We start from the raw sequence: 25,340 nt of genomic DNA, 5'->3' as shown, positions 1-25,340 counted from the left end.
CATAAAAGAATGTGAAAAATAATTCAACTGACAAATGTTTCCTTGTTTTATTTGGTAAATTATGGTTATGATGGTGATGACAGAGAGCCAGACTTGGATATGTGTTCACAAGACGATCTGTTGAGAACACCCTGTGAGTGATTACTTGCAACACCTGAAGAAGTAACTCTATTGATATGCACTGTTATTTGTTTTCATTCACAGAGTGGCATTTTATAGCAGTTGTCTGTCGTCAGTTTATGTTCATGTCCATAATATTTAGATAAATTCCCAGGACTTATTTAAAAAAAACACACACTCCCCAATGTTGCTACAACCATTTTCATTGACACTTCAGTGTTTCTGCCTGCGTCAGGCAATCATTATGGCATAACATACTTTGCCTTCCCTGGGTGAATTAATGTTTGGTTCATCTTGGCTATACTAATGCTACTTTGTGCCTGCTAATCTGCTCCACCCACATAGCACAGTGATCTGATAGCACAGGAAGTATGTTTGTTACCAGTTGCCAGTTGGGTTGTGTGCTTTAATGTGAGAAATACTACATACTATTAAGTATTTGAGAGGATTACAAGATATGTGTTGGTGTGAAATCATATTTCCAGTTAAAATATAATTTCACACCAATAATATGTTTGACAGTGTTTTGTTCCAAAATAGTCAAGCTGAGAAGATGTGAGACCTGCTCATGTCTGCTCTAGGAAAGTGGTGTGTGGTGAACAGCATTGGGATCATCAATAGGGTCAATACTGATGTCAGTGGGCCGAAGCTTCATGATGCTGATCTTCAGGGAGTACCACCATCCTTTCCATGTGTACCAAATGACACCATCATCTGTCAGTGCACTGTAGTGCCCTTTGGGGTAGTACACACCATTAAGATGGGCTGAGTGACACCTGGAAGAAACAATCCATTGTCATTTTTACTGTAATGGATGACTGTGAGCATCATGCTGCAGGGGCTTGTATCTAAGCGCATGTTACATCTTATCACAAAAACCCCTACTTGTTGAACCACCAGCCTCCCTTGTCTTCCTGGGCACAGTTTCCATCATAGTTATCATGGTCCTGGTCATAGGTGCTGAATTTGATGCCCTGGTGACTGGCCCACTCTGACACACCAACCTGATAACTTCCAGACAGAGCATCCCCAGCTGTACCGACATAGGTTCCAAATGTAAGTCGGTAGTGATCCTGCACAGGGAGATACAAGGAGAGGTGGTCAACTTTCATGGGCTAGACTGGCCAAGAAACAGTATCGGTTCTCAGCACCAAGTAAACTACAAATTGTTTTACACTTTGATTTTTGCAAGCATTATAAAGAGGTTTTGTGTTAATTAGTGAGCCCTAGAAGTAATAGTGGGCAGATTTTCTTAACTGGGAACAGAGCCAAAGCTGAATGTTTCTCCCCTGTTTCAGGTCTTTATGCCAAGCTATGCTAGCCAGGCTGCTGGCTGTAGCAAGTAAAAAGTGCAAATACTATCAGTCCTCTCATCTATCTTTCTGCAATGAAGGAAACTTTCTCAAGAATGTTGACAACTCCTTTAAGCCCACACATGAGAGAGTGAGGCTACCTTATGTAAACAAGATGATGATTAGAATCACCAAGTACTTACATACACATGAATTTCACAAGATTTAAGGTTACCTTCTTCAACTTGATCAAATATTTGTATGTTTTTCTAATATCAGGCATCAACCTTTTCATTAGCCACTTTGAAGTTCTTGTACTCGGCATAGCGCTGGTTACCATCAAAGTCTTCCAGGTTAATCCTCAGAGAATAATTCCCTGTAACAGATATAAACATTACAGGAAGAAAATTTCCCAAGAACCTACCTGTGTGTAGCACAATGCAACGAGTTGTAAACAATGTCTCTGAACATCTGAGCTAACAAGTGACTACTGACACATCCAACAGACCACAGCAACATCAGGAATTTTTTTGTAGTCGTGTTTCTGGCAACATGACGAATACAAGCAAAGTGTTCACTTTTGTTCTATCTCTGTTTAGAAATAGCTGATGTTCCACCATATTTACCAGCTGGTCAGTGTAACTTTGTCTGTCTGCTGTTTGGAGCTGAGAAGCTATCATATGGCAGGTTCATCCACTATTCTTGCTGAAAACAACCTGCCATTACTGGAAAAGAAGTTAATGACAGCAGCGAGGGTGAAACAGTGAAGTTATGGGCCCCAGAACAAAAAGAGCTCAGAAACTGAAGCTGCAGATTTGGGTGATGATTATCTCTGGGTCTGTCACTATGAGTGCCACCTTTTAAATAAACACAGCCATTTGACCTATTGACGGTGTATGAATATTGATTAATGCGATCTAAATTACAAAACTGAGTAAGTTGCTTCTAGAAGTGGTGTTAACCTTGTGCAGTGATGTAATGCAGGTTGTCATTGCCGAGCCAAAATTCTCCCAGTTCTGTATCTGTGTCTCCAAAACCAACCTTATACTCTGCCCAGGACCTGTTACAGACAGAGAGATAGATGGATAGATAGATGGCTTTCAGATTACTTTATAGCTTTACACTAATAATAATCACAACACAGACACACCTATTAAACTTTTCTGTTCCATCGATCCGTCTCTGAATCACAATCCAGCCACCTCCATCACTCATGTCGCAGTAGACTCTGACTTGAGACGGGCTGCCTTGGGGTTTGATGGTGTAGAAACCACTGGATTTGAAGCCAGAACAGAAGAGCTGGGAACAGTCTGACACACGCACACACATACAAACATTCACAATCTGAATCTGAATCTGAATCATCGGGTTCCAGTTTCTCTAGTTTGAAACATTGAAAGGGGATAGTTTAAGCTTAGTTTTCAGTGTTGTTTTCCAGTTCTGAGGCCATGGTGCTGACCTGCGTACTGGGTGTCCTGGCTCTGGTCGGGTAAGCCTTTGTCCTTGGTGCCAGGCTGGCTGAGCAGCTGCAGTCTGTGTAGGAGGAGTTCTTGTTTCTGAAGCTGGCCCTTCAGGCGCTTCTCCTGTTCCCGCAGACGAGCCGCCTCCTCATGGCAGCTGTCTGACACCTACATACACATTTGGATTGCTATATTTGTGAGTTTATCTACATTCATTCCCAAACTCGGAGATAAAATACAGAGTGAAACATAAGCATTGAAGAAAGATGGTAGTCTGCTGAAAACTACTAAATCACAAACATCTGATCCGTGAAATACTGGCAGATTTTCAAGGAGAGGCAAATGCTCTTTCATGCTGATTACAGGAAATATTTCAAAATTTGAATACAAAGGTTGGATCATTATTATATGTCTCAGATTATTAACTTTGCCTTCACATTTCATCTTCACAGCAAAAGATAAAGGACAGGATCTAAACCTAGAACTAACTAGAATAGTTTTACAATTTGGGAAATATATTTATTTGCTGGTGAAAAGATTAATACCGCTCCCATATGAGCCCAGAAAATGTGAAGTTACAGCCAGCCAGTAGCTTTACAAGAATGACAGAACCAAACAAGATATGATATGACAGCAGCCTGACTGATTAGTACTTACACAGAGAGACTGAGAACAAGCTGTGATGACCATCAGTAGCAGCAGCAGCTGGCCTTCCATCGTCCTCTTGTTTGGGCAGCACAAAGCTGAAAGATAAAAAGTCATGAAAAAAACACTTCTGCTTCACAGAATTTAGTTGAATGTGGTTGATATTCACTCTGAGCAAGTTAGATTTGTAAAAGCTGGATCCAAAGCTGTGCTCAAGGAGAAACAGAAACTGTCAAAATACCTGATTCTCTACAGTCATAAAATATACAAAATATGCAGGGAGTGTCAAGTACAGATGTACACTTTCCAAAAGCAGCTGCACTTTCACAATAATCCGCCCCTCTCTTTCTATTTTTTTCCTTACGTAATGGAACAGAATAGAAAAGATTATAGAATATGGAAGTGTTATAACAAAGTAATGTGAAAGACCACATTTCTCTGCAAACATATGCATTTGATCAGAGGGGACTATGTCAGCAGTGCATCATAAAGTGTTGCTCAACATCCTCAGATCAGTCTTTTGTTTTGTATGTGATCTGCCATCTGCCTCGTCCTCACTTGTGTTCTCCACTCAACAGCTCTTTAATTTTCCTGTTTTTTATGGTCACTTATCCAGCTAGTATTCTCTGTGAGTGTCAAGTAGACATTTTGTTGATGAGCAGTATTTGTGTCCTTTCCAATACATGTTGCAAACAGCTGAACACCTCTGAATGTTAGTTCTGAACACTCACAGCATTTTTGAGAAGTGACCTCATTCGCTTTCTTGCCATAGTTAGATGAGAATATTGACACCATTTGTATGCCTGCTAGCTTCCCTTAGCATAAACATGAGACCCCAGAATAGCACTGTTCCTGGTTAGGTCACAATTCTGTTTGTAAACCGATGACAGGTCTCCAAGAATTTAGCAAATTATAAATATAAATAAAAAACAGCGCACAGCTAAAAGCATATTGTGTATATGAGGAGGTCACGATTAAATCCTCTGTATTAAAGGGGAAAAAATCAGATTTCCAAACCTTTTTTTCTCAGAGTGAGCTTTTTATTAGCCATGCTGATCAATATTTCCATCTGTCTTCAACGGTCACGAGGTGGTGGGACTAATTTACTTAACCATCTGACGTAATGAGACAATGCTATGTGTTATTTAACCTCTGATACTCCAACACTGAGAAACACTAAGGAATCCAAGTCCTTTATTCCAACTCCAAATGTAACACTTATGTTGCATGGTATTTGGCAATGTGTGTCAATCAAAAAATATAATTAATACACACAATGGGAGTATTAATATTCGATAAACAATGCATTGTATAAGAAATTAAAATTATACAAGCGTATATGAAGCAAAACCATAATACAGTCAGTGCTGAGACTTTGTTGTGTTCACAGTGTAGTTTAATTCGGTCATTAGTAAGACTGGCCATTGATGTAATCGCTCTGCATCCTCTTGTATGTTGGTAGTGTTTATTTTCTCCTGAGGACGTTGCACTCATCAGCGATCCTACACACACACACATGCAGACACACAATGAGTTGTCATTATCCACTGTTTTCGGGCCTGCCCAACAGGAGTGGACGTTGTAAGCCCCGGGTTCACTAGTCATTCATAAAGAAAATCAACAGAAAATTCAATATGCTCATTTGGAAAGACAACAAGAAAAATGTACATCAGTTCTTATGGTCTCTAATATGATATGCATAAACTTAAAGGGCTAATAATTGAAGGGCCAGACAATTCAGCTAATAATAATGGGGGGAGGGGACTTCTAACAAACATTCCTGAATTCTGTTCTTTGTCAGATTATTTTACAGTCTCTGTGATAATACTTTCAAATGGGCTTTTTCGCCTTCAGAATGATCATTGTCTGCTGAATCTCACCTTCAGGTCTAAGCCAGATGTCTTCTGGTTTCCATGAGTGTCTCTCCTCCTTGTTACAGCTCTGTCAGCCCTCCCTGAGGAGAGAAGAGTGCTGCTGAAATAACTACTGTAATATAACAGTCTGACAATACTCATTCATTTAAAAATGAAACATTACCCTTGATATCCAATGATTCTGTCCCCTGGGAGAACTCTGGATCATCTGGTTGAGCATCATCAGACTTTTTATAGTAATACTGTTGATCAGGGGGCCCAAACCTCTACGAGCAAACACAAACATAATTTTACTTCTTGTGCTTCTTGTGTCCTGAGAGAGAAAAACATATGCCTCTTGTATTTCTAATGCTGGACAATAACACACACACACACACACAGAGAGAGAGAGAGAGAGAGAGAGAGAGAGAGAGAGAGAGAGAGAGAGAAAAGCAAGCACACACTACCTTGTCAGGCCACACAAAGCTAATGAAGAGAATGATGGGAAGTCCAACAGTGAAGACATAAACACCCCAGAGCCAGGGACGCTGGTGGGTGGCCAGCAGGAGGCTCTCTATGATACCAGGCTAGAATATACAGATACAACGAGCAACAAATAATATGAAGGTCAAAGACCACAGTGCCTGGGTAATGTGAGCACAAAATGTTTATATGAAAAAAGGGTTAGTAGTAGAAGAGATAAAGAGAGAATTAACGGGATTAAGAATGAAAGAAGGGGGCATCGCTGAGGAGGGTAACTAGAAACCCTACAGGAGGTGTTTCATACGTAACTGAGTAATATGTGATGATTAACAGTGATCAATAGATTTAGTCCGCTCCAAACAAAAGGCAGGTCTCACCTGTGCTGCAGCAGACGTTGGTGTCACACTGGCTACCAGCATCATGCACTGCAACACACAGCTGATCTCCATGTCTGAAACACAAACAGAAATACACACACATTCATGACAACAAAGGTCAGACCGGGACAAAATGATAATTGGCACAAAGGGAGAGACAGAAGACAACAAACGGACAGAAAAGAATGAAAAAAACATGCACAAAGTACCAGTGGAAGCAGAGTGGTAAAAAAAAAACCTTTTTAAGCACAGTGATTTCTCACATGCGTTCTTTAACAGTCACTTCCTGAAATCTTACAGTCATGTGATGTTGGACTTTGGTCCCAAGTCACTCGCTGACATTGCTGCAGAGCATGCAGTGGCCACGTCAGAGGAGGCATGCTCATTAACACACACACTCACACACACACACACACACACACACACACACACAGCCTTTCAGTGTAAAGTAGTTGCATTCTGAGATAAATAAATAGTCAGGGTACGGGTAGCTTTGAAAAGAATTTTTTTAATAATAAAGCTGCTGATATGTAATGAATTAAAGATTTTTTTCTCAAAGTTTGACAAAGAGTAAAAAACATTTAAAAACAAACTATGAAACAACACATTCAAAGCAAGGGAAGGAAAAAGGTTTACAGTTTTAAGTTCCCGGTATGTAAAGTCCACTTTGCTAAAGGAAAAATGGGGGGGGGGGGGGGGGGGGGTGTAAAAAATAAAACTGCTTTCATTGTGTCCTCTACATTTATAAAGGCTGTAATGTACAAATCAGCCCCTGGCCAGCTTAACATCCTTCATACTTTTATTTTCACTTAGACTTGGATGAGTTAACATTTTACAACTGCCAAGCTGTTCAAAGAAGTGTTATTCAGGTACTGTGAGATATTCACATAGATAAATAAAACAATTTTCTATGTTGTACAGTTAAAAAAGTAGCAAGTGTGTGCAAAAAAAGAGATTAGCCGCCTGCTAGTGGAAAAAGACATAATCGAAGACACAGATCCAATTTACAGGTTTTTGACCTTCCTACAGCAGAGAATTGAATAAGATCTGTGTTAGCCAGTAATGAAATCTCGTGTGAACTGTCCTCTTCACCCAAATTATTAGCAATTTTTTTTTTTAGTGTCATCGTATGTCTTGTTATGTTTTTTTAATCTTTATTAGATTCTGAATTGAGTGTCTGTGGCCTTTAAATTTGACAGTCGAGAGACAAGCTTACATTAAGGAAAACAAAACTGAAATGTCATCAATCATCAAACAAACAAAGGTTTATAGTATTTACTTATGTATTTTAATTTTTATGAATAGATAAACAAAAAGTATTTTGCAGCACTGATGATGTTGTGTGCTATTGCTATGTATTTCGGCGGTCAGAGTATCTGCTTCAGAGTCGGATGTTGATTTCGCTGCGTACGGCGTCACAACCTGAAACACTCTCATTGCCGTCACCATCTGACAGGAAGCCGCTGCCTGTTGTTATTGTGGCAGTGTTGTGTTCGAGGGTTGTTATTCTTTGTTTCAGTCGAAGTTGGGAAGAGTTGAACTCGCTCTGCAGACGGGCCAAACATGTCTGAAAACAAAGTGACCATTATCCTTATTGTCATGACAGTCAACAAAGCAATAGCACCAGCAGCGGAAGTGAAATTACAGGGCTGACCTGTAGCCGGTCCAGACTGGTTTCCAGCCTCTCCACTTTTTCCTCAAGGTCCTCCCCTGCGGACACGTTTACCTCCTCCAGGAGCCCTTCCTTCTGCAGGATGTCTCGCCCCCTTTGCTCCAGTTGGGCTCTCGCATGAGGGAACTCCTGAAGCGCCTCCATCAGGTCTTGTTTGGAAAGGCAGAACAGGTCTGAGTATCCCAGACTGCGAATATTTGCTGTGCGTCTGTTACCCATCTTGCTGCCGCTGATGTTCAGGATGCTGATTTCTCCAAAGCAGCTTCCTGAGGTTAGAACAGCAAACTGGGTGACTCCATCCTCTCCCACGACTGCCAGCTGCCCTTCTTTAATTATGTACATTTCCTTACCTACATCTCCCTTAGAGAAAACAGACAGAGAATATAAATCAGTACAAACCGTCCTTAGGTAGGCATAGTATTGATTATCAATTATAAAACTACCATGATGAATTAAAGTATCCTGTGAGGTTTCTGACTGCTATTTAAGTTGTTTGTGGTTAGAGCCCAAAGCTGTGCAGCAATTTTGGTGAATTAGCCACAATCTAAAGCGCTGGTTTTGGAGCTTTTTAGCAGAACCATACATTCATTTCCTGAGCATCACTGCACACATCAGCACCAGTGAAAGTAATACCAACCTTTCTACAGATGTAGTCTCCAGGACTGAAAACCTGTGGCCGAAGTTTTAATACCAGTTCCACAAGAAGGCCTGCCTCGCAGTCCTGGAAAATACGCACCTACGTACACACACACACAATTCATTTTGGCCTTTTGATGTTAACCTCTACACAAATGCGAGGCACATAGATAGAATTTTGTCTTTACCTTCTTCAGTGTGTCCAGGTGAACATTAATAGCGATCTCAGCTCGCAGTTTATTGGGCAGGCTCCGCAGCACTTCCTGTTCATCTACTGTCTTCTGATTGGTCCAGAGGTAGTCAAACCAGCGAATGACACGCTGCTCCAGCACCTTGCTTACACGTCTGAAGTGCATGTAGTGTTTCAGGGAGTCTACACGGCTCTGAAAGGCTGCTCTCGTTGCATTCATATTGGAGATCATGGATCCCACATTACCCACAATAGAGGCAAAAATCAGAACGCCCACCTTGGACAGAAATACCAATATTAGCAATTTTGATAGACAACGTGGTATAAGACTGCAGCTTAAGTTACACCTTTGCTATGGACTTACCAGAAAGTCAAATATTAGGAACAAATATTCCTCATCTCTGACAGGAGGTGGTGTCTCTCCAATTGTGGTCAGTGTCAGAGTGGACCAGTAGAGACAGTATATGTAACTTCTTGTCAGGGAGCCAAACTCAGGATCTGATGCATTGGGATAAACCCAAGAATCAGAACCCAGTCCCAGTAGTTTGGAGAAGCTGTAGTACCCACAGGCGTTCCAGTGGATGATCACCAGGATGTACAGAACCAGCTTACATATGCGGAAAGCGTTGGGATAGCCTGTTCGAGTCTCTGTGCGTTCAAAAAACTCAAACAGGCGTGGCAGGCGCAGCAACCGGTTGAATCGAAGAAGAGGAGTGTAGCCGATTCCAACGGTCAGGTACAAGAGGTCCGTTGGAAGGATGGAGGAAATGTCAAGTTTACACTGTAAGGTTCGAATGTAGGTTTCTCTCAGACGCTGTACATCTTTCACCACCAAGCCCTGATCCAAGAAGCCTTCACATACAGAACAGATACAAAAAGTGAATGAATGAATAAATGAATGAAGGTGTGTGACAAATGCATTAATTAAAAACAAAGATCAAATCAAATATTTTCGTAGTCATAAAAATTTCAGTCTGGACTCATTCGTTATTTTTTTGACTTTTTTTTTTTTTTTCAGAACCTGTGTGTAGACGAACAGCTATATCGAGGATGTAGACTCCATCACAGATGTAGTCCAGTACGAGCCACACCAACACGTTCCTCATCTGGAGCTCATCGAAGCATGCCCTACAGAAACAGATAATTACTGAGACACTAGCAATAGAAGATACATTCTCTACCGAGCAAGTGATGAGACAAATAATTTAAATACGAATTCACCAACTAGTCACTAAATTTGTCTGCATGCTGTTTGGTGGGGGGCAGGTGGGTTTATCAGGGCTGACGGCAAGGTTCATGAGAGGGGTAAGACTCAGTCAAAGTTACTGGTTACAAAAACAAAACAGTGAACTGAAAGATGCTAAAAGGTCTAGCAGAGATGAGGGGAACTGCAGACTCTGCAGATGATAATTCTGAGTGGTTTTGTCGTTACGGTCGGTCTCTTTCATATGCATTATTGCAGCTTTAAAGATACAGTGACAATGTTTTAGGAGCATGTCTGTTTAACAGAAAGGTATTTCAGTCAGTCCATCAGTATCAGTGATGCTTGGCACACCAACTTCTTCTTTAAGGGTCCTGTCTAAGTTTCCTCCCCTAAGCCCAAATACTGTTTACTTTTCATACCGAGATCTGACAACAACAGCCAACAGTCTCTCAGTCTGCCTATTGTTGATAGTCACTACACCTGTGTTTATCCACAGTAATGCAGCAGTAGTAATTGTCATAGCAGTCGCTGTAGTCATCATAGGCATGCCTAAGAAAGAGGATTCATCATACTGCAAGACGTTTGCATGCTTGTTGTTGTGTGTTAGTAAGTACAACAGTATTGTTGCGTAGACACAATTAAAATAAGTTCCAAACCTGACAACTAATAGGGTCCAGTTATAAAAAACAGCAGCACCAATCATCACCAGCCAGTGGTAGTATGCATCATCAGATGGTGATAAGACCACAACATTACACCTCCTCCTCCTGGCAGAGAGGGGGAAAAAAGAGGAGTTTCATCAGCATAAAAGTATGTGAAAGTGTCGGTTGATGTGCTCATGTTTCTGCATTTCTTTGTTGTTGTGTTTTTTTGCTTTCTCACATGCGTCTGGAGCGTCTGACTTCATTATCTGCCTCAGAGCCATTGTGGCTGTGGCTGAACCTGCTGGGTGGGGCTTGCATGTCCACGTGAGCTGGACCTCTGAAACGTTCGAGGAATGAGTCCGGTCGCTCCACCTCCTCCGTCAGACTCTTCTGTGCCCATTCTCTAAGAGTCATCACCATGCTAACTATCCTGAAGACAGGAAGACGAGTAAACAGTTTATGATACAGAGCACCAGTAATTATCTTTATTCAGTAATTAACACTGTCACACAGAGATGAGGCCCAAATGTATACTTTTGAATAATTTGCAAAAAATACTAACGTTACACTTAAAGATGAGTTCATTTATCATCTTTCATACCTGGACAGAGCTCCTCGCCCACGAAAGGAATTCTGGGAATTAATACCCCTTCTGTCAATGGCCGCCACTCTCTGAAGCTCTGAAGAAGTGTCATCACAAATCGACTGTGCTCTACACACATAAACGTGCACACACACATCACATATACATAAAAAGAATAAGTCAGCAGCTAAGACAGATCCTGTTGCATTGCCTATTTGCACATCCAGCAGACAAAAAGCAAGCGTTTCTGTCCACCTGCAAGTCCAATATTTAACAGCTAAATGCTCCACTGTGTTCACTAGCCAGAGACTAACTTTGTCTGCCATTTGGTGCCGAGCAGGGAGCTGCCAGGCACCCGCTCTTGCTGGGTTTCGTTGAGAGGCTGAATCAGCACCATAAAGTTATGGTTCATAAAACCAAAATACTGAGTTGAAAGAAACTGTATCCCCTTTCACTCTGTAGCGCTGAGGAGACATTTCTTTATCTTAGGCGACACACTTCTCAAATTACTCTCTTTGCTGAAATGTAAAATGATTTATTAGTGCACATTTAAATAAAAATAAATATTGTAAATTATTGAGGCTGTATATGACTGAACTGCTGCAATAGCAATTCAAGTTCTACAACATACAACTGAATGACCCTTACTGTAGTACTATTTGCACAAAATAGCATCACACATGCAGTCGTGAAAACATGTGTGCATACCTGCTAAGTGTGCTGTCAGCCCGATCACTCTCCTCCTCTGTCCATGTTTTCACAGACAGCCTGTGTGAATCCTGCACTGTACCTGTCATGCTACACACACACACACACACACACACACACACACCATGACAAGACTCAGTTCATTATCAACACATTATCACGGCACAGACAAACATAGACAGGCTTACACAGACTGGCAAACAAACACACAACTCACTAACCAGCACACATGCAATGATGGACCCATAGAGTGAAAAATAAGGTTATCTGGTGCAAGGTCATCCTGGATCACGCATCACCACAGAAACCAGGCAGCATAGCAACAAGCTGTGTATTACAAGAGATCATAAGAGGGAGAGACAGAAAAATGTTAACAAACCTGATAAATTTCCTGACAGATTTCCGACGTCAGTTCATCAGTCCACCAGTTCAGTTCATGTGTTCAGCTTGGCTGCATCCCGTCCATTGATCTGATTCTCAATCACGAAGGACGCACAACAACTCATACGAAGGGATGGATGGAGTGAACGGATCAAAGGAACAATCACATGGCACTTGACAAAAGCATCATTTAAATTGCAGATTGCGTGTGTGCGCTGCAGTGTGCTCCTTTTCACTACCAACCTCATCTGAATTCAAGAACCTTGTTTGAAGTGGCCTCTGAACTACAAGTGTCTTTGTGTGCGTATGTTCTCCTGATTACCTACAGAGAAGTGTCTTTAAACACACACCTGTACTTTTTCTTCAGAAATGCAATGATTGAGCAAAGGAATAAATAGTTGAGATGAAATGTGTTCTTCTGAACCCAAATGTGCTCTAGTCTCCATCCAGTGTGCTCACACACTCACAGGAAACATGAAAGCATATGCAGGCTAACAGCAAGTGATTTCTCGTGGACTGATTGTCACTCCGGATTAGATGAATTAGACGCATTGGTCAGGAAGCTCAACAGCTGCCTCTCCACACTGATTACATCTATTCATATGTTTGTCATGATGTCCTATCAACCATACTGCTAACAACCTGGCAACAGCTTTTTATTTTTAACACAAGGGTTAAAAGTACGTCCCCGCTGTTTCTTGTTTTGTTTTGTTTTACCTACAAAACTATCACTGAGGAAATGCTACATAATGACGTGCAGTTGTGAGACTCCAGTTGTGGAGTGTGACACCAAAACAATTCAGTCTTCATCTGCAATCAACTAATAAATTGATACATGGAACTGATTTGTCCATTGCTTTACACCTCATTATTTTACACATATTTTATTTTTATTTCAAAGGCTTCTCCATATTTTAAGTGATCGTGATATGGAGCCTGTAAATGATATGCAGACAACAGATTAATTGTAAGATGGAAAATAAGACAGAGACAGTAGTACACTGAATAAAAAAAAAATAAAATTGATTGTGCAATTAAAAAATTAAAATATCAAGACAGGATAGTTAAAAGGAAATTGTAAAAGTCAAATTCTTTTATATCAGTTTTCCAATTCATTAACTCAATTATGATTCCATTGATTACAATTAAATACTGACAACATCTTAATCTTAGTGGCTTCCTCAAGATTTTCTATGGAAAAGGAAAGAACAGAAACAAACAAACAAGCAGAATTCAAACAACATATGGAAAATGCTTTTATTTAATATTATATATCTGATTGTACACACTGGATTTTGGAGGTATTGCTATAATGTAAAGCAATACTTTTACCCACAGTTGGATTGTAAAGAGTTGATAAAGAGAAACAGCTGAAAAATCTTTAGAAAACTTTTGAGACAAAAAAAAAAAACAGCAGCAACATCAGCAGCAACGAAACTAGATAACTTATCCAACTGCAGCATTAAATTTATTCATATTTTAAACTCACATAAGACAAGAAATTTGTCACCAGAGGTTTTAGCTGCAATTAGCAACAGAAAAACCTGCATTAAAGCTCTTTGAGGTGGTTAACAGTACAGATAGGGGTATGAAATATGAAATATCTTCAGCTGCAAATAAGTGACATTTAAGGAATTATTATGCAGTATTCAGGTATTTAATACATCTGATTGGTGGTTTCATAATGGATAAAATGGATTTTAATCTATTAAGGCGTTATAATGGATTTTCTGCATAAATTAAGGTGTTTTAAACACAATCAGTAAAAAAATTTTTTTCTTATAAAATATACACATGAATTACATCCATTGATCTAGCTAATGATTATCCACTTAAAATCTCAGTAAAATTATTAATTAAAATTTAAAATTAATGGGCATATTATTCAAACAAATTAAGGTATTCAGTTTTATAGTTTCTAGCATGAAGACATAAAGTGTCAATAATCTGGCACAGCTGAGGCCACATATAAAAAGGCCAAAAGGTATTCAGTATAGAATATTATGGCTTAAATGTTCATACTGTGAACTGGCTACCATGTTGGAAGATACAGCAGAACCTAGTTGGTATATCGGGGGCAGTGACACATGGGAAACTTTGAGGTGTTACTGGTAAAGTACATTAAGTATGCCTTTGGTGAAAAAGCAGGAATGCAGAGTTAAGACTGCAGCAAAGTCTCACTGGGATGCTGCCATTTTAAATGATTCCCATGTACCACAGCCTTTACATTTAAAGAAACACAACCTCTGATTGCCTGAATAATCTTATCCCTAGTGAGCATCACAGACAGGCAGCACCAGCTCCACCCCAGCATGCACTGGGCATGCACTGCATACACACTTGTATTCATAGCTATGGGTGGTATGAGTCTTTCTGAATGTGACGCTGCTAATCACTCACACCCCGTCAAGTCTCAAACCAAAACTGAGATGCAGAAAAAAAAACCAAACCCAAAATATTCACCGTGTAGCTGTTACAGAAGGCTTGCTTCACTGCAGAGTGCCTGACCATTTAGAAAATACAAATTTCTTTCAAGCCCTAAAAAGATCAGTGCTGTTATGTTGTTGTTGTTATGTCAGTCTCAAATAGCTGAATGCAGAATAGATGAATCTAAAGTGACACTTCTATTCATGCTAAAGCTGAATAACCGCTTAGAAAGCAAGATAATACAGCTATGTTCACTCGCTTCGGGTCTCATCAAATCAAATGACGGCAAAGACGGTCAGTCACCATGTGTGTTGGTCAAACAGTGTGTGTGTGTGTGTGTGCGTGTGTGTGTGTGTCTCCTTTAGGCCTTCTTCATGCCTCTGCCCATCAGGCAGGCAAAGATGGTCATCACCATTTTTGGGTTGACCTCCACCAAGTCCTCAGGCAGGGCGTAGACTTTAGCACCGATCTTCCTCGCCATGGAAATGGCATACCTGCCGCGGGGAAGAGTCATGGTTAGGATCACTGTGACAACATATTACAGCTGTTAGATCAGCTGATTCTTTTAAAGCAAATACATTTTCACTTTGTCATTTCCTCTTATCATAGCTGATTCATCTACATTACAGAGGGTTTTGAAAGTTTGTGGCTGAAAATCTGTGAAGTCATCTTTAAATGTTGAATTTTATTTTAAGTGTTCTCTGAAATGTTAAATCTGACATTTAATCACTTTTATTACCAGCTGATGTATAGATTCATATTTATGTCAAATTCTGAATTTGGAATGGCACATTTTGAACATGGAAAAATGTTTTTTGCAGGCACACAAATTATATTTTATAAAGAAACGATTGTCGTGCAAAGAACAAATTAATTTGAGCAATAAAATAATAACTCCCTCAATAGATTCAGTATTTGCCATTAACCACATACAGTAAGTGCACAACAATAACCTCAGTAATAACTTCCCTTCTGACCTGTGTGGCTGGAACTGTAACACACTGTCAGGCTGAGGGGGGAGCAGAAATAAATGTCCAGCTAAACACTCAGAATTTAGATATAAACATAATGCCAACTGTGAATTGACACACAGTTAGGGAAAAACAAGCAGGTGATTACTTGGCATTATCCAGTTTGTCTTCGTCCGACAGACTTCCCGTCTTAACCAGCTCGAAGTTCACACTCTGCGGCTGGATGGCATCAATCATGTCCAGAACTGGAATGCTGGTACTGATCGCTTTGTCCTGGACAGAGTTATAGACGCATCACACATGTACACACGTACAGCATAGGCTCACACTTCCTCTTCCGACAGTAATACTGTACACAGGACGGTTGATTTACAAAGTAAATTCACCTTAAAACTCTTGATGGAGGAACTCTTGCCAGCCTCAGCTAAAGTCTTGTTGACCCATGAAACTATCAAATCATCTCCTGCAACTTCTCCATGTCCAAGGTCTTCAAGAACATTTAAAGTGTACCTGTATATAGATTACAAAACCAACTGTATGAATATCAACAATCAAATCACACCATATTGTTACATACTAGAAACAGTATGCAGCTTGTGGTACAGTCACTTAATAATTTAAAGTGAAATAAAATAAAAGTATATTTCCCCTAAATCACATTGTTTTCAGTCACAAAGAGAGGAAATTCTTCTCGCCTCGCCTTCCCTGATGCATTTCTGCTTGTGACTGCTTTGTTAATGGCTTCGCTGGAAGGAATAAACATATAAACATGTTGGAAGTGATCTTTAAATCTGCCTGTCACTCCTTCCGCTGTGCGGCACCGACACAAACTGCCAAACCTTTAATTCTGTGCTGAGAGAACAGCGCCCTCTCCCTGCTCTGAGCTGTACAGCAACTCACACATCCAGAGTCTGAAGGCCAACACACGCGGTCTTTGCCCAACGTCTCAGAATTAACGAGTAATGAAGTTTCACTTTTAAGCGTAGGTCACCTCCTCATCAGCTGCCACATCAGCGCCAGAGTTAGAGTTTGATTTCCATCGTAGAGGTCCTGTCCGCCAATTCCCACCAGGGAGAAACCAGCTTTGGTCTTACCCAACTCCACAGCATAGTTACAGTTTTCAATCTGTCACACACACACACACACATGAACAAAGTTAGTCTATTTTGCAATAAACTCAACTGTTCATATTGAGATGCACTGAGGAGTATAAAGTTGTGCCATTTTTCATGTTATCTACACAGCATAAAGTTATAAAATGAAGGTAACAACAGTTATAAATGTATAGTATGTACATTGTAGATTTATGTAATTTACATACGAAAATGGGATATATGCTTTATTCGCTTATTTCAGGATATACTTTGCAGCAATTTGGAAAAGCAGTATGCACATTTACCTTTTTCAAATGGCCTCCTCCTACTCCCTTGAATGGAGGGAGGTTGACTCTGTTGTCCCAATCCACTGGCACCTTAATCCGCTCATAAAGCTGGAGAATCACCATGGCATCCTGCAGATCGCTGCATCAACACACAAATACACACATGTAAGCAATGAAACAGTGAACTGTGCATCAGTGAGTCAACAAACAGTAAGAACGCTGAGCACAGCCAGCAATGTACCAACCTGTAAATATGGTGAACGTGTGGGCTGACCCCGAGAGAGTTCATCCAGTTCCTGAAGGTTCTCTCCTCTCTGGTCTCACCTGGAGAGAGAGGCAATAAAAGAGCGATGCTTCACAGGCACAGGAATACACAGCAGGTTTAAGTTTATGTGAGAGGTGGGTTTTCATCCATGCTCACTCTCCAGATTCCAGTCCTGGTTCTCTGGTTTGGTGAGCGCCGGGTGTTTGTTGAACAGCGTGGCTACAAAGGCCAAGTTGAGCTTGGCGTTTCCACACACGACATCAGTAGCAGTTACAAACTGCCGACAGCCGAGGCGGTCGGCCTGTTTCAGCATACACTCGGCTCTCTTCGTAAGATCCTTCTCCTGGTGACACACACACAGACACACAAACAAACACTGATTTACACTTTAGAAATTAAAAAATGTGTCAGAGATTCAGATTTTCTGTACGATTTATGTGTGGTTTTCCAATTAAGAAATCATCCTTGTTTCCACATTACACTAGATGTCGGTTTTGCTATTAGTGTAGACAGTGACAATCACCATGGCTAAACAACACCTGAAATGTAAATGCAACTGTAGACCAACATTTGTAGACCAAGAGAAAAGAGACTCAAACTCAGCTGAAATAAACGGACTTCTTCGCCTACTATTCAGAGTCAGAATGATATCATGTTTCCAATACAGTCCTACAGGAAGGAGGAAGTGGACCAACAGGAAGCCAGACTCTGATAGCAAAATGGAAAGTATCAACTGAGTTTAGACTGACTGGTGAACCGCAGTTTCACTGACATAGCAGTTTGTGTGGTTGTGTATTAAAAGCTAACTAATTAACTAATTCTAATCCAGTGAGGCCCAAATTCATAACTGACTTAAGTTGTAATGTTTGACTAAAATAATACAACATACACGGTAGATATAAACAGTAAACAACATGGAAGAAAGAAAGATGTAAGCAGGGTGCATCACACCTTGCAGTCTAATGATAAGAAGTTGCATATTCAAGCTGTAAGTATTAATTAGCTCACATAAAGACCCGTCATGTCGATCCCAACGCGAGGAACGTCCTCTTTGCTGCCATCTGGAGCAATCTGCTCAAGCAGGTGAAAGTAAGCCTTGGAGTCCTGCACAGAAACAGCAAGACAAATAGAAATATGTCAAAATACCAAACGACAAGTGTCATATTTATCCTTGTTAGTGTCACACATCACAGAGTGATGTTGATTAGACTGAGCATAAGCAGATAACTGCTCTCTCTTCTGAACTAAGCTGTCTGACACACATGAGACCACGTTCAGCTTTCGCAGCAAAATGGTTCTTTCAGTGCTGATACAGTAAGAGCGTCACACATCACACTGACATTTCCTTACCTTAATATCACCAGAAAAGTTTGATATGGACATTCCAACTTTCTTTAAATGGAAATTGGCCCAGCGTAGCAGCAGCTCCTCAGGACTGAGTTTCATCAACTCTTCCAGACTCTCCCCTTCCTCCAGCAGCGCTGCTATAGCTGTACACAGGAACACAAGCAGGACTCTGCTGATACAAGTGTCCTATCGGTTTGTGTTGACAATCTAATATGTGTTAAACAGTCATGTAAAGTTTGTATCTACAGTTGCAGTTAGTTACAGTCTGTTTTGTTGTGTGTGTGTGTGTGTGTGTGTGTGTGAGTGTGAGTGTGTGTATGCATACCTTCATTGCGGCTCAGTTCTATATCAGCAAACAGTCCTATCTTAATAATCTGCCACAGGAGTCCAAGCACAAGGTGCGGCTTTCCCTCCTTCAGGTCTTGGGCTCCAATATTGACAACTTGGCAGCCAATGGCTGAAGCCGAATTCAGAGCCAAGTTAAGATTCTCCTGTTGGATGAAAGACATGAGTACACAAAGTTAGGAGGAAAATGAGTTTCACAAGAAAACAAAGGATAAAAAGGGGCCAATATTGAGATTCATTTTGTATAATGCATAATCAGTGATTAAGGTTTTACGTATCAAGATGGTATCACAAACAAAAGGAAACTGTCTGATTTTTAAATGTGCTGACATTTCGTAATGTTTTCTTACATGACATAATCTACTTATTATTTAACTTATAACTAGTTAAGCAACCGACTAACATGTGTGGTGAAAGCTGTGAGTTTCTTTTTATTGATGGTTCGTTCGTCAATGGTGTCGGGAACAGAGAGATTGATGAGTTTACTGCAAACACACATAAGAGAAGAACACATCAGCACACTGAACAGATACCGAGCCTAATCTGGTAACAGTTAACAGATAAAGAGCTGCAGAGTTAAGGGAAAATGATATGAACAGGTAAGTAGAGAAAATCACAAACTGAGTAATGAAAAATATGCAATTTGAGAGCTTCGATGATGCTGATAAGATTTTTGTGTTGTCCATATCTACCAGAGCACGATGCCGTCTGCCACTGCTTTAAACAGAGCTTCAGTGTTGGGGTTGATGGGCAGGACGTGTTTACAGTCTGGATCCTTCTCCAAGGAAGAGTTGATATAGTTGGCAAAGGCAAAGCGCTCCTGCTCTAAAATACAGTGTCAAGAGTCAAGTTCCTCCTGTCATAGATATTGTCTTAACTTGATTCTTACATTGGGCAGTGAACCCTGACTTATCATCCTACAGGTGTCAGCACCACTCTCAACTAGACAAGTTATGTAGCTTTACTAACCAGAGATTGAATGTTGAGTTCCTGCACTGGAGATCTCACTGGTGCCCCCGATGGCGACAATGCCTTCTTTCTTGTTGAGAGCTTTCCTGAAACCCTTAGCCATGCGGTCGTCCTTCAGATCCTGGAAGATCTGGATATCCACACAAAAGCACACAGCAAGACAGAGAGTCAGTCAAATATTATTAGTCATTTAATCACTCAACTCTTGAGTTAGTTTCAACAAGTATCACAGTGGGTACATTAGTCATCAGCTGAATTTAATATAATCTAATCAGTTAGTCAAGCAGCTAATTAGTGAGTTCAAAGTCAGTCAGCCTCTATTTATTTAGTCAACAATAGTTACGTGCCAGTAAAGTGGTGAAGTGGTTAGTCAGTTAGTTAGTTAGTTAGTGTTACCTACAGCCGTGAACTCTTCGAGGTTGATACGGCTGTCGTTGTCTTTGTCCAGTTTTGCAAGGAGTTCTCTGATCTGGTATCCAGGCAAAGGACAGCGAACCTCATGGAAGAGATTACTGAGTTCAGAGGCGGAGATGTACCCATTACCATCGATATCTTGAAGAGATGGAGGAAAAATATGAAGTGAGAAAAAGACAACAACTGAAATGAAGGTGTATCAAAACTTTAAGTTCTTTCTTTCAGATGGAGCACATACATTGTATACGAACATGTGTTTGTCAGCTGTTTCAGACAACTTCAAACACGAGAGACTAATGTATGATTTATAAATGGGTGTCTGACAAACACAGTTGTACTCACCCACTTTCTGGAAGCCCTCCCTGATCTCCTCCATCTCCTCAGCACTGATATTTTTTGACATCTTGACACCTTCCAAAAAGGAAAGCAGAATACAAGAAAATGCTGCTTTTAGGTATCACAATACAGTTTTAGTTTTCTTTAACTGTGAAAATGCAAATGAGGAGAAGAAGTCTTTACACATTATACACATAATCAGAAACAATAAGTTTCTAAATGTACAATTTTAAAGATGTTATCTTCAAAATTACCTGCAGAACCTCAGTTAAATTAAGGCAAAATAATGAAACTGCAGTTGAGATGACTGGTAGCCTGTCTGCATGCTAAAATTACAGTCAGTGCCTCTCACATAAATAAGTCAGCATCTTGTCCCATGTTGAAGGTTTTCTCTTTGGCTGTTTAGATTAATCTCAGACACCAGGATAAAATGATTTGATGTTATGAGCTCCTTTATTGTTCAGCCACACTGGTGTTTTCCATCACTGTATGGTATTGTTGCCACTTTGGATGCTGAGGAAAAGCATATGCCTGAAATGCCAATTTATTAAAGTGACTCTCAGTAATATATGCTGAACAGCAGTCACTGTGGCCACGTATGACAATAATAAGATTTCTAAAAAGCCTCACACTTACTATCATCATAGCACTAGAAGAAAAAAGTGTTATAAAGTCAGGGACAGTTTGTTACCATAAGCTACTAGTCATGCCAGACCAGGCTGTAACAGCAGAACCCCTGATCTCACTTTATTAAGTCATTTCATCTAAACCCTACTGATGATTTCTTCAGTATATGTTGTTCAAGATCCAGGAACCAGATTAACATAGTGCCATCTTGCATATTCATAACCTGGACATCTTAGAGTAAACCCAACACAAATTTACTTGATAGCATTTCTCAAGGCTCTATTAGCTTGATCTATAAGATACAATGGCATCATGTTCTCATTATTATCCTATTTATTGTTAAATCCTTTGGTTGGCCTGGAGACAAACTCCAGTTCAGTTAACTGAAGGGAAACAGACAGTAGTTTTATCTATTACAAAGAGCCATTTAGCATTACAGTTACATCAGCCCAGAGACTCTTTTAACATCTAACAGATTTATGTAGATTGCCTTTGGTGTAATATGATTCCATAATGGATGATAAAAGTTTGTCGATAGCTATTTATATAGCAGCTACTACACATGGATATCTAATATGGCTCTCCAGTGCAAAAACAGAAGTGATCCACTTACTTACATCTACAGTGGCTGAAAGATTCACCCAAATCACAAAAATACTTTTCCACTTGCAAATGCCAATCACAGTAATATTATCCATTATAACTATGGATAAAGTCACATCTATCTATGGAAACTGTTTTTTGTCTTACCATTTGGAGAGCTTTTCAGGTAGTCCACACACACCCCACAACAGACAGTCAGTTATTTTTATAAATGCTAACCGTCTATCTCTGTCCATCCTGAAGTTCACCTCATCTGTAGCTGTGCTGAAATCTCAAAGGTTGTCCAATTTTAGCCACAAGTGATCACTACTAGAGGTTAAAAATCAAAGGGTTGGGTAAGAAAATTATTTTTTGATTTGTCATCTGGCTAATGACATAATGCAGCTTAATTTATATGCTTCAGCATACACAGCCTTCCAGGAACAATAAATAACTAAATCCCATTACATCTTCTGCTAGGATGGCACTTTCTGGAGCAAAAAGTACCTCCATTATTTTGCTCAAACATAGATATCCTAATTAAAACTCAAAACGTAGCTCACCTATGAACATAAATGTTTACAACAGTTATGTTTCACCATTCTGTAGATTCCGCCCTATCATACAAAACTGTTACAGGCAGTGAAAATGTTGAGAACTGGGTATTAGATTTAGATTTAGATCACTGACTTTTCTGCATCAAGAGGTAATCTTTCAAGTGAGAACTGCACTGCATCTAAGAACTGATTTTCCCCTTATACACAGTATATCAGAAAATATTAGAGATAATACTGACATGGATATGAAGTCCCAGTAATACGAGATAGTTGGATTAGCCTGTTTATGACTTTATATGATTTAGTCTGACAGAGAGCTTTCTGCTGCAGAGAGCAGAGCCCTGCTAACTGAGACAATATGGCAGCCTTAATGTATTACATCCAAAGGTGAGCCTAGGAAGCCAAGCCATTCATGCAGCTCAGTCATTATAAGCCTGAGATATGGCATCAAGCTCCAAACGCCATAAAGAAAAAGAGACCTGATGTTTTTATATTAATGTTTTCAGTCTTCTCCACCTCTAAGACATTAATCCAATGTCTTAGAAAATCTCTTGTATGTGCCATGATCGTGTTACAGCACGGACAAATAAACAAATAAGCTCTGCTAAAGCACAAAGATGCAAACACACTGGTTGCATGGTCAGCCAGACACAAACAAACACTTGTATGCAGGCACGCAATCACAGGGTCACCAATGCTTCCAAAATGACTTTAAGTTTGTTTGGGACCCTCTTAAGAGAATTATACCAGCAGTCAGATGACATGTTAGACAATGTCAGTTACCTTTCACAAAGGCTATTTGAATAACGAATGGAGATGTTTTCTCCTTGATGTAAAACAGGCTTGTATACACAATACACACAATACACACAGTAATTGGTATTTTTGAGTTGGTCCATAGAAAATGCATTGAACACATGTTAACGCAGCGTTGTTCGATTACAGGAAAAACAGACATTTTTTGCTGCCAGCAGATGTCACTGCTACAGAACGAACAGACCTCCTACTGATGGGGTTTGAGGTTTGTCCTTGCTGTGTCTTCTGGGTATGTTTCTCAAAGCAGTTTTAAAGTGAGTATTAATCATAAAAGCACAGAAATGTGTTATTAAACAACATTACACCATCATACATTTGGGCAATATTGATTAGCTATGTATTCCTATGGTGGGGGTTCACACATTACTTTAGCCTTCCTGGTCCTTTCTTGGTTTATTATCGAATATATTCACAGCACAGTTCAGTTAAAAGGCTGAAACTGCTGAAAGGATCATAAATCAGCCTTTCCTGGTTTATCTAACATGACATTGACATCGCACTGTCTGGAGGATATTCGTCCTCTAAATTTAGATTCTGACGATGCACTCATGCATGGACATAATTGAAGGAGTGTCTTCGTAACCTGGACCCTCACACACACACACACACACACACACGCACACAGAGACGTCTGTGTTAACATGACGATGCATTTAAAGTCACCATTCATCCTGACACATGACCACTGCTGCTGCCGGCCACACTCCACTGCTATGAAGATATTCATTGAGAGGAAAAGCAGCCTTTAACTCTATGTGTGTGTGCAAAGAACTAAAACTAAAACGTGTTATTCAAATTTAAGTGGCCACGCAGCATCTGAAAACTGCAAGGAAAACATTTTTGTTGACCACTCCAATGCAAAAAAAATCTAATTTTTAATTTTTTTTTACTTTTATAACGCGTATTAGCTACTTAACGTTACATTGGTTTCTCCATTATAAATAAGATGACAAAAAATGCACAACAGTATTCATAATATATCGAGACATAGGTCTACGTATAAAATGGTAGAAAAAAAGCACTTGTACACGTGACTAATATTAAATAATACATATGCATTTCCAGTGTCCAAACTAGCTTTTGAATGCATGTAATATGCTACAGTGCGACCCATAAAACGCAGCGTGTTTTCAGCTTCTGTTGGCATATTTTTGAGTCACATCTTTAAACACAAACCGAGCTAAGCAGTTAAAACGTATTTCTTGTTGAATGGAAGAGCATCAGATGTGCCGCAGTGAATGATAAATCCCACTTTCTGCTCCAGTGAACCTCACACAAGACTTCCCCTCCTCAGTCGTGAGAAAACGCCCTAAAACGCTCCTTCCTCTTACCTGAAGTCCGCTGGTGCAATTCAGTAATGTCACCCGGGGAAATAGATCCCTGTGTCGGCCTCTCACTGCTCCTCTGTCCCGTTTTCTTTAGCTGACACCGCCCGGTGAGGAGAGCGGCTCCGCCCCTCCGCGCCACCCCTTCCCGAACCAACCCCTCTCCGGCTTCCGCTCATCAGCAGTCATGTCTGGCCACTTAGCAAAACAAATAAACATCTTCAGCTGAGACTGGCATTTCATACAATATCTTGGCTTGGGGAACATAGTTTATGTTTTGACTATTTTTTTTTTCACTCTGAGATTGCTCACTTTGTGCTCGCTGGCTTAATTAGCCAATTTTTGCTTAAAAAAGGGTACTTTTGAAAATTGATTTAAAGGGAAAATAACCATGTTAGGCTGTTTTTGCAAAGTGTATGATATTATTTCCAGTTCTATTAATGACATTTTGAGTGAGTGAAGCAGCTTGAGATTGAATATCCATGTTCTCAAAACACTGAGGAAAAATATTTTTTAGTTCACTGGTTGGTTACGCACTCATAACACATTTAGGCTAGATAAAAGGAAAACAGTAAATAAAAAACAATGCTATGGGATGTCTTATTGGGTTTGGATTTTATTTTACGTTTTTACTCACCACAGATTCATAACGCAAAGCTCACAATCACAAGCTCACTCAAATTATTATTATTGTTATTATCATCATTTTTGCAGTAAGACATGCAGTAAG

General features: G+C 40.0%; 4 protein-coding genes across 6 annotated transcripts; all 4 read right to left on the bottom strand.

Annotated features, from left to right (window-relative positions):
- Positions 1–340: 340 nt before the first annotated feature.
- LOC124068204 (fibrinogen-like protein 1) lies at positions 341–4,430 on the bottom strand. The gene is made up of 7 exons (XM_046406221.1): positions 3,530–4,430; positions 2,872–3,040; positions 2,563–2,722; positions 2,375–2,472; positions 1,700–1,788; positions 1,006–1,193; positions 341–896 (listed from the first exon to the last, which is right to left on the bottom strand). Exons 1-7 carry the CDS (start codon positions 3,632–3,634, stop codon positions 698–700), a joined length of 1,008 nt encoding a protein of 335 aa, XP_046262177.1. The 5' UTR covers positions 3,635–4,430; the 3' UTR covers positions 341–697.
- Positions 4,431–4,698: 268 nt separating this feature from the next.
- LOC124068205 (calnexin-like) lies at positions 4,699–6,589 on the bottom strand. The gene is made up of 6 exons (XM_046406222.1): positions 6,469–6,589; positions 6,231–6,304; positions 5,838–5,957; positions 5,555–5,657; positions 5,398–5,471; positions 4,699–5,019 (listed from the first exon to the last, which is right to left on the bottom strand). Exons 2-6 carry the CDS (start codon positions 6,300–6,302, stop codon positions 5,011–5,013), a joined length of 378 nt encoding a protein of 125 aa, XP_046262178.1. The 5' UTR covers positions 6,303–6,304; positions 6,469–6,589; the 3' UTR covers positions 4,699–5,010.
- Positions 6,590–7,308: 719 nt separating this feature from the next.
- Positions 7,309–12,581, bottom strand: LOC124068202 (cyclic nucleotide-gated cation channel-like). Of its 2 annotated transcripts, XM_046406216.1 has the most exons (11): positions 12,247–12,580; positions 11,868–11,957; positions 11,178–11,288; positions 10,815–11,006; positions 10,589–10,699; positions 9,750–9,856; positions 9,093–9,580; positions 8,727–9,005; positions 8,540–8,638; positions 7,885–8,262; positions 7,309–7,797 (listed from the first exon to the last, which is right to left on the bottom strand). In XM_046406216.1, exons 2-11 carry the CDS (start codon positions 11,954–11,956, stop codon positions 7,612–7,614), a joined length of 2,040 nt encoding a protein of 679 aa, XP_046262172.1. In that variant the 5' UTR covers position 11,957; positions 12,247–12,580; the 3' UTR covers positions 7,309–7,611. The 2 variants fall into 2 exon arrangements, with proteins under 2 accessions (XP_046262172.1, XP_046262174.1); XM_046406218.1 differs by lacking the exon at positions 8,540–8,638 and having other exon boundaries at positions 12,247–12,581.
- A 910-nt stretch (positions 12,582–13,491) lies between these two features.
- LOC124068203 (plastin-2-like) lies at positions 13,492–24,752 on the bottom strand. Of its 2 annotated transcripts, XM_046406219.1 has the most exons (16): positions 24,617–24,752; positions 20,710–20,778; positions 20,354–20,505; positions 19,954–20,083; positions 19,677–19,809; positions 19,388–19,469; positions 18,965–19,130; positions 18,643–18,782; positions 18,301–18,396; positions 17,449–17,635; positions 17,273–17,351; positions 17,046–17,166; positions 16,638–16,771; positions 16,033–16,156; positions 15,795–15,919; positions 13,492–15,169 (listed from the first exon to the last, which is right to left on the bottom strand). In XM_046406219.1, the coding sequence occupies exons 2-16, from the start codon at positions 20,768–20,770 to the stop codon at positions 15,037–15,039; spliced, it is 1,863 nt and encodes a 620-aa protein (XP_046262175.1). In that variant the 5' UTR covers positions 20,771–20,778; positions 24,617–24,752; the 3' UTR covers positions 13,492–15,036. The 2 variants fall into 2 exon arrangements, with proteins under 2 accessions (XP_046262175.1, XP_046262176.1); XM_046406220.1 differs by lacking the exons at positions 20,710–20,778; positions 24,617–24,752 and having other exon boundaries at positions 20,350–20,490.
- Positions 24,753–25,340: the final 588 nt, after the last annotated feature.

This window comes from Scatophagus argus, chromosome 12 (genome assembly GCF_020382885.2).
Source record: "Scatophagus argus isolate fScaArg1 chromosome 12, fScaArg1.pri, whole genome shotgun sequence".
NCBI lineage: Eukaryota > Metazoa > Chordata > Actinopteri > Scatophagidae > Scatophagus > Scatophagus argus.
Note: the sequence above shows the minus strand (reverse complement) of the source record. Positions and strands in the feature narration are given on the sequence as shown.